At 34.1% G+C, this 8,949-nt stretch overlaps 2 protein-coding genes across 2 annotated transcripts; one reads left to right on the top strand and one right to left on the bottom strand.

Moving 5' to 3' along the window:
* Nucleotides 2,647-3,729, top strand: LOC104731817 (ethylene-responsive transcription factor 1A-like). The gene has a single exon (XM_010451302.1). The coding sequence runs from the start codon at nucleotides 2,829-2,831 to the stop codon at nucleotides 3,639-3,641; it is 813 nt and encodes a 270-aa protein (XP_010449604.1). The 5' UTR covers nucleotides 2,647-2,828; the 3' UTR covers nucleotides 3,642-3,729.
* Nucleotides 7,813-8,945, bottom strand: LOC104733542 (the record flags this gene model as incomplete). Its single annotated transcript, XM_019233575.1, has 4 exons — nucleotides 7,813-8,240; nucleotides 8,343-8,489; nucleotides 8,589-8,642; nucleotides 8,883-8,945. Coding segments are annotated over 4 exons (612 nt in total), but the record flags the coding sequence as incomplete, so codon positions are not given.

Below are 8,949 nucleotides of genomic sequence, written 5' to 3'. Positions count from 1 at the left end.
GGCCGTTCTTTGTTCGTTTGGGTGGACCAGTGGATAAATGATAATGGATTCAGAGCTCTTTGGAGGAAAAACCAATTCTTTGATGTGGGTCTAAAGGTCAGTGCTCTAATTGATACAAGAACAAGCTTTTGGAACAGAGATTTATTGGAAGATTTATTCTTACCCCAAGATATTCCAAGAATCTTATCAATAAAACCACTTGCATCTAAAGATGATTTTTATGTTTGGCAGCATAATAAAAATGGCGATTTTTCTTTAACATCGGCCTATTGGTTAAGGTATGGAAACTTCACACAGATCCTAAAATCAAAATTTTTCTGTGGAAAGCTCTTAGTGGTATTCTAACTGTTGCGGTAAATCTTAATGGCAGAGGAATGAGGGTGGATGAATGTTGCCAGGTTTGTGGAGAGATGGGAGAATCTACTAATCACACTCTCTTTCTTTGTTCACTATCTCATCAGGTATGGGCGATGTCAGATTATCCTTCTCCTTTTGATGGCTTTCTTAATGGATCAGTTTATTTCAATATCTGCCATTTATTGGACAACAAAGATAATAGAGATTGGTCATCAGAGAGCTCAAGAGAAGCTTTCCTTGGATTCTCTGGAGAATTTGGAAAAACAGGAATGCTCTAATCTTTGAAGGAAATTCTTTCTCTCCCCTGGAGTCTGTGGGAAAAATTAGAGAAGATGTTGTTGAATGGTTCGAAGCTCAATTGGTCGTGAGAGAGGAAGAGAGTTTGGAAGAAGCAAATCAAACGGTCAATATGCAGAATCAGGCTATCTCCAGTACCACAGTATGGGAAAAAACACCAAAAGCTTGGTTTATGTGCAATATAGGCTCTTCTTGATCTAAAAGAAATCAAGTAGCAGGGGGAGCATGGGTTTTAAGAGATGAAGAAGGAAGAGTCTTGCTGCATAGTCGGAGAGCTTTTGCAAATATATCCAGTAAAGGAGATGAAACGTTAAGGGTTTCTTTATGGGCTTTAGAAAGTATGACAAGTCATAATGTTGACAAAATCATCTTCACAATGCAAGACAAAGTATTGGTGGGTGCTGTTAATAGACCTATGGAGTGGCCAGCTTTTAAACCTCATTCTTTGGTTTTAAAAAGTTTTTTGAGGCCTTTTGGAGAGTGGAAAATGCAGATGGAAGTGGATGCAACAAACAGAGGAGGAAACTTTATTGCTCAAAGTGTCACGGGAGATTCAAGATTTCAATCCTATGTTGCTAAAAATTTCCCGGTTTGAACTGTATTCCGAGAGGAAATAGGTTTGTCCTATGTTTGATAGGCAGGTTTTTTGCTTTATCCTGATTAGACGAGATTAACTTCTTGTATAGGATAACTAATTGCTGATTTTTAGATCAGAATTTTTTGTATAGTCTCCTCAAAAGTGTTATGAGAGGATTGACTTAAGTAGGCTAGCTGTTCCCAATTTCATTACGTTAGCTTATGTAATTCTCGGTTTCATTGTTGGAATTAATATAAATTCAGATAACAAAAAAAAAAAAAGAATGTTGATTACGAGCTAAGATCTCCAGTTAGATTTCCAGCAACGATATGAATATGGATGGAGCTTGATGTGATTTTAAACCAATAGAATCCTTGCAATTGAGTAACATAGACAAAAACATCATCTTATTCTTACCATCCTTCCTCGAAGGAGTCTCCTCTTTATTGCAAGTTGACAAAAGCGGGAGACCCACTAATTCACTTTCAACTTTTATGCTCGACATGAAATAAATATATATATTTGTTCTTTTGTCTACTATATTGACGATTTTTTTCGATACTTATAATAAATTTTTTTTGTCTAGTCTATATACACTCGAAACCGAGATACATCTTTTCTTAACAAAAGGTTCAAACAACTTGCTATTCTCACTCGAGTTGTTGTCAGAGCCTCTCTAATCAGTAAGCTACTAGTTCGTACTTCAAATATTGGTAGCTAGCTTCACGTGATATTGACTCAATCCTCTTGCATAACCGTAAAAACCCACGTGATCAAGCTGCATTCATTGTTTCAAGCGAACCATTAATTAAGGAGTGTCAATATTTGCTTTAAAGTGATCAGATCACTAAACCAAATTCCTAATTCTTACAAAACATTTATTAGAACGTATTTGTTCTCATTCTTCTCCCTGCTCCAACTCCAAAAGAATAAGATGAATTAATTAGTGTCTAATATATACTTGCCATCTATACAACAAATACTATTTAACAAAACTTCACTAGAATTAGTTGAATTGCTTAATATATAGTCATAGGTTGTAAAAACCTAGTTTTATAAACAAAACTTTTGGCATACACAGATTTGTTATCTGTAAACCGGCGGTTCAAGTTGGGAAGAAACAAAAGAAGAAGACCAACCGCTATAATAAAGTCATCCAAAGACAAAAATATCCAAAGAAAGACAAGTTGAGAGACACGAGACCAATCACAACATTGCTTCCGTAGATTGCGTGACATCATCCTTGACGGCTACTTCAATTTCATGTGTGTCTTATATGGATAAAACGCACGTGTTTAATTCACGAACCTTCATAGCTCTTATGAAAATTCCATTACTTTCATATTTTCAACTTTTTTAAATAACCCACTATACGCCTTAAAACAATAATATAACTAGTCTTGTCAATATTCAAAATTTTCCAGGTTCATGAACCTTTTCTTTTTTTTTCATTTAATCTCTCTATATAAATATAACCAAACCTCTTTTTATTCTCATTCACACCGGACACTTCGAAATCTCAACAAGAACAAGAACCCACAGATATAAAAAGAAACATTTTCAAGAATTTTTCTAAATATATCTCTATCTTATTATTATGTCGATGACGGCGGAATCTCAATCGGACTACGCTTTTCTCGAGTCGATACGACGACACTTACTTGGTGAAACAGAGGCGCGACTCAGTGAGTCGATGACGAGTTCAGGGGAGCAATCTTGTACTACAACAGGTAACAGCGTTAAACCGGTGTACGGACGTAACCCTAGCTTCGGCAAGTTGTATCCTTGCTTCACCGAGAGCTGGGGAGACTTGCCGCTGAAGGAAAACGATTCTGAGGATATGTTAGTTTACGACATCCTCAACGACGCTTTTCACGGCGGTTGGGAACCGTCTTCTTCTTCTTCCGACGAAGATCGCAGCTCTTTTCCGGCTGTTAAGATCGAGACTACCGAGAGTTTCGCGGCTGTGGATTCTGTTCCGGCGAAGAAAAAGACTAGTCCGGTTCTTCCGGTTGCTGCTGCGGCGGTGGCGGCGAAGGGAAAGCATTATAGAGGAGTGAGGCAAAGGCCGTGGGGGAAATTTGCGGCGGAGATTAGGGATCCGGCGAAGAACGGAGCTAGGGTTTGGTTAGGGACGTTTGAGACGGCGGAAGACGCGGCGTTGGCTTACGACAGAGCTGCTTTTAGGATGCGTGGCTCCCGCGCTTTGTTGAATTTTCCGTTGAGAGTTAATTCAGGAGAACCCGACCCGGTTCGGATCAAGTCCAAGAGAGCTTCTTCTTCTTCATCTTATGCCGGAGCTCCGAAGAAGAGGAGAACGGTGGCCGCCGGTGATGGAACGGATAAGGGATTGACGGTCAAGTGCGAGGTCGTTGAAGTAACACGTGGCGATAGTTTATTGGTTTTGTAGTTTTTGATTTTTCTTTGTTGGATTATTATGATTCTTCTAAAAGATAAAACGTTAATAAGAAATTCGTTTATTATTATTATTATTATTATTATTATATTTTTAACCTCCAATCATTTCATTTAGTAGTGCCAGTGGGATCAAACCTTTTTTTTTCTTTTTTTTTTAAAGGGAACTACATAAACAACATTTAGAAAACAAATCATCATTCTCATTACAAGTGGGTGTTAAATTTTGTATAAATGATAACATTTGTGAGAAAATTCAATATTCTCAATTGGTAAGATACAGTACATTAAGATATTTTGTGGACAAGATACATGCATGTACACAAAAGTGAAACACATCAAAAAAATTGACTTTCTGAAACAAATTAGCAGTTTTACAAAAATGCTAGGAAAATAAATTAGTATTATCTTTAGTAATGCTGTAAAAAACGTCACCACAGTTTTAATTAGTTCGTTCGTCAATAAATAAAATATTATGTTTTCTACTAATTTAAAATTTATGTGGTGTATTGTTGATGTAAACATTAGATTTTTATAGTTGTATCAGGTGTATATAAAAAGTATAGAACCCCAATTATTGGAGAAAAAGACACAGTCACAGAACTAATTAAATACTAAATCAAAAATCAAATACAAACTGATATATACATACGACCAAACACGAGAATCTTATAGAAAGCTAACAGCCACAATAGTTTTATTCTAGTTTGTTTAAAAAATGTAACCAAATCGCGATATACAATTAGTAGAAGTCGTTATCGAACATATTAATTGATTTCGAAAAAAAGTGGAATTGGACAAGGTTGTTTAATGAAAAGCAAAATGAGCATTGGTTTTGCCAAGAGTAAGAGAGTTTCTATTTTTCGAATTTGCCATTGTACTAACTAAATAAAATAGGATCATCGATTTTGCATTAGTGCATTGTGCTTCAAAGGAAATAGAATCGTCTGCTGCTGCTCTTTCATCTTGTGGGAGTTGCTGCTCAAGCCTCAAGGTTAACAAAAAATGAAAAAACTCAACTAGAACATTGACTTATATATTTTAATATTAGAAGAGTTTTGGACGTAAACTCGAGCGTCTCCTTGTCAATGATGACTTTTGAATAGTCTACGAGTTAAAATTCTTCTGGAGAGATTTCTCATTGAATGTTTATTTATTATATAAAGTATGAACAGGGGAAAAATAAGTAAGAAGATATGTATAGAACTATAGATTAGATATACCTGAAGAATCTTGGTGACATTAATTGCTAGTTCCCTAGATTTCGTGAATATATATTCAAACGGGGATATTATTATTAGGAGGACACAAGGTGAGAAAATACAATCTTGACTCTTGAGGCCATTTTCTTCTAAGATATTTGCAAGCTATCTTATCCGTGTTTTTATTTTCTTGGAAAGATTTAGAAATATTGAATTATATTGAAAATTATATCAAATGGTCATTGTATGAAAATATTTCAATAATAACAAAGAAATTCTATGTAATTATATATTTTTGTTATTACTGAAACCACACCGCATTTATCTCGTAATTATTCCGCATGTGACCATTTTTTATTATTAGTTTTATTAGATTTGTGTATCATTAGATATTTGTTGGATAAATAATAAATTCAACATGTACATTCTTAGGGAAAACAGCCAATTCCTCCATAAACTATGTTACTTTATCGCATACATACATGAAACTTTCATCTGTGCCTATTTCCCTATTAATTACGATAAAATTTGAATATCCTACAAAAACTATGCAAATTCGGTTAAAAACCACAAATCGTGAGACGGTGTTAGTGTGTCGTTAACATATGATGACTAGGATGCCACGTAGAGTTACTGAACGACGTTGTTTTGTTTTTTGAAAGGGAAAAAATTAAAATACGATGTTAAATACTACAAAATCAAGACTTGAACACATGACCTCCGATGCTCACGAGCGAATCAAAACCATCTGGACCACTGTGATATTCGTTTCTAACCCAACCGCATATATAAATATATATGCAGAGCAGATGCACAAATTAAGAAAAGTAACTAAGAAAACGAAAATGTTTTCTCTGTTCTTGCTTCCTCTTTTCCGATAACATGTGACTGATCGTGGCTTCTTAATCATTCTTTATGAATTTCAAAAATTAGGATTTCTTCGGTAGATTAGATCGAATTTGCTATAAATAATGTTTCCAGATCGATCTTTAATAGCCCAACTTGATTTTGTTAAAGGGAAAGGGAAAGGGACATCAACATAAAGTTGAGATTGAAATTGAATTGGAGACGCATTTAAAATCAATCTCTGCAGTTAGGGATGGAGACGCAGCAGAATGAATGAGCCAAGGAGAAAAGGAAAATCGGAGAAGAAGAAAAAAATTAGGGTTCATATTTCTTAGTTGTTCATAAGGTTTATATATATATATCCTTTTGTACCTACAACAAATAATACAGTAGCTAAGTTGGTGTAAGACTGTCTCATCGAAGAAGAGGTACCGGGTTCAATTCCTAGTCTTGCTATTTTTAAATAAAATGTGTTTTCTTTTAATATATGAAAAATTGAAAACGACGCCGTTCTGTAGCTAGTCAGCATCCTAGTCATCATATGTTAACGGAACAGTAACACCGTCTCAAGATTTATGGTGTTTAACCGAATTTGCATAGTTTATGTAGGATATTTAAATTTTGTCGTAGTTAATAGGAGAATAGGCACAGATGAAAGTTTCGTGTATGCATGCGATAAAGTAACATAGTTTATGGGGGAATTGGCCGTTTTTCCGGCAGTTTTCAGTTATAAAATATAGTATTTTTGTTTTTGTTAATGAATTANCCGAATTTGCATAATTTATGTAGGATATTCAAATTTTGTCGTAGTTAATAGGAGAATAGGCACAAATGAAAGTTTCATGTATGCATGCGATAAAGTAAAATAGTTTATGGGGAAATTTGCCGTTTTTCCTACATTCTTATCTAGGCTCAAACTTTTGGGACATATGAAATATGCCTATACACGGTACAGTAGTAACAAATTAAGCTTAATTATTTTCCAAGAAATATCTAATATGTCTTGACAATAAATTAGAGAGAATTAAAAGTTACCTAGTTTTTTTTTTTTTTTTCGCTAAACGGGTAAATATCATATAAATGAAAGAGTTTTAGGGATTACATTTTAATTACCTAAAAGTTTAGTTCCTTGGCGAAAAAAGAAAAGACAAAAAAGTAAACAAGAGATACAAACCGAACCCTTAACGGATCCAAAGGATCATATAAGGTCTTTAAATTTTCTACGATGCCTTCTAGCGTGCAGAGAGTTGAGTATCTGGCGATCGATGAGCTTGAAAATAATCTCCGGGTGGATCAGGTGAGAGTTATGGAGCACATTATTCCTTTGTTTCCAAGTTTGGTACACGAATTCCTGCGACACACGCCTGAGAGGAACCCATGAGCCAGGATAAGAGGGAATCCCAATCAGGGATCACAAAAGACGACAGACGAAGCCTGGCAAAGACCTTGTTCCAAAGGTAGGAGGAAAAACCACAAGAGAAGAGCAAGTGGTCTCTAGTTTCAGCTCCTACTGAACAAAGGCAACAAAGATGAGAAACCTGCATCCCCTAGTTTCTCTTGTTACTCTGTTGTATCTTTCTTAAGTGATTAAAATAATTGAACCAGTGGTTGATCTCTAGATAAAAAATAAAATTCAAAATTATCTTATTTATATTTTGGTTTTAAAAGTAGATACTTGGCATATCAATTAATATTTGATAGTGAGTAGTGACGGTAACGATGATTTTGCTAGGAAAGCAATGTTTTATCATCTTTAGATTATAGTTTTTGATTGATTGATCACAAAGTAAAATAAAAATAATAGTTTTTTTATTTATCTAAAGATTGTGGATGAAAAGAAAATATTATAAATTATTTAATCATTTTATTTTTCAAAATTCTACCCATTGACTTCTATGAAGACTACGGGTTCGGCCATGAGCTTGGGGGATAAGAAATGGAACTATGTTTCTATAATAAGAGTTATCTAAAACCAAGTTGTACGTAGCGTTACAATTTAGTATTCACATAGTTCTTTTCTTCTATTTGTATACCTCAAATCAATATGAGATACATACAAAATCATCTAAATAAAACCCAAGGAAACCAATTTATTAATTGTTAAAGCAAAATGTTCACAAGGGATAAGAAATTATTACAAACACACTTTCAGAATTGTTATATATTTTTTTTATATAAATAAAGAGAGATTTAATCAACTAGGGGCAAGAACCACCAGGACCACCATAAGTAATGGTTTGTTTATCTTTCAAATAATTCAACTTATAACAGTTGGGTTTTGGGGTATTAACAACCATCTCCAACTCACTGATGGGATTGCTCTTCAAATTGGCATCAACATATTTTATGTCTTTAAAATACGATGACTTACTTAAATCATTCCCTTTATCCGGAAACTTCCCGTTGCCCATCGGAGCACCACCAACGGTACCCGCGCCGTAACGGATTGTATCAGCTCCCTGTCCTAGATGTGAGAAGAGTTCCTTAGGCCAATATCCAACTAGAGCACCATTACTCATTAGCAACCAATTCCCCGTAGGTCCATCCTGACATATTTTTTTATATAAACGTTATGAAAGCTTATTTGTACGTATTCTAATAAAAATATTTAGTTGTTTTGATAGGTATATTTGTATGAAATGACTTACCCGAATAACAGATAGATTTGCAGCTACTTGGTGTCCACCATAAATAGAGACGTGGTCAAAAATTTTCCCTGGATACAATTCTGAAGAGTGTTGTATATATCCTTTACATACTGTATTTGCACACCCCGTTCTCTCAAATCCATCGTTCTATATTCAAAACAAACAAGAGCAGACTATATTTAGTCTTTAATATTTATATACAAAATTCTTTAATATTTTGACATAATTTCACTGTCTTTTAATTACCGTCCAATAAGTCGTGAAACGAATATTGTTATCACCATAAAACTCTGGATCAATCTAAAAAACAAATGAGAATAAAATAAAATAAAAATGAGAGGCATAACCAAAATAGGTTGTACATATTCACGTTTTAAAAATGTAAAATAGTATATATATATATATATATATATATATATATATAGTTTTTTTTGGAACAAAGATATATATATATATATATATATATATATATATAATATAATATAGTATAAAACTGAATCATGTAAAGCTAAATAAACTTTTAAAAAACTGACAACATACCGCCCAACCAACCATAATGCAGTTGAGTCCTTGAGGAGCTCCACGCTCAATCCAAATCTGACTTCTT

This window comes from Camelina sativa, chromosome 12, assembly GCF_000633955.1.
Source record: "Camelina sativa cultivar DH55 chromosome 12, Cs, whole genome shotgun sequence".
Taxonomy (NCBI): domain Eukaryota; kingdom Viridiplantae; phylum Streptophyta; class Magnoliopsida; order Brassicales; family Brassicaceae; genus Camelina; species Camelina sativa.
Note: the sequence above shows the minus strand (reverse complement) of the source record. Positions and strands in the feature narration are given on the sequence as shown.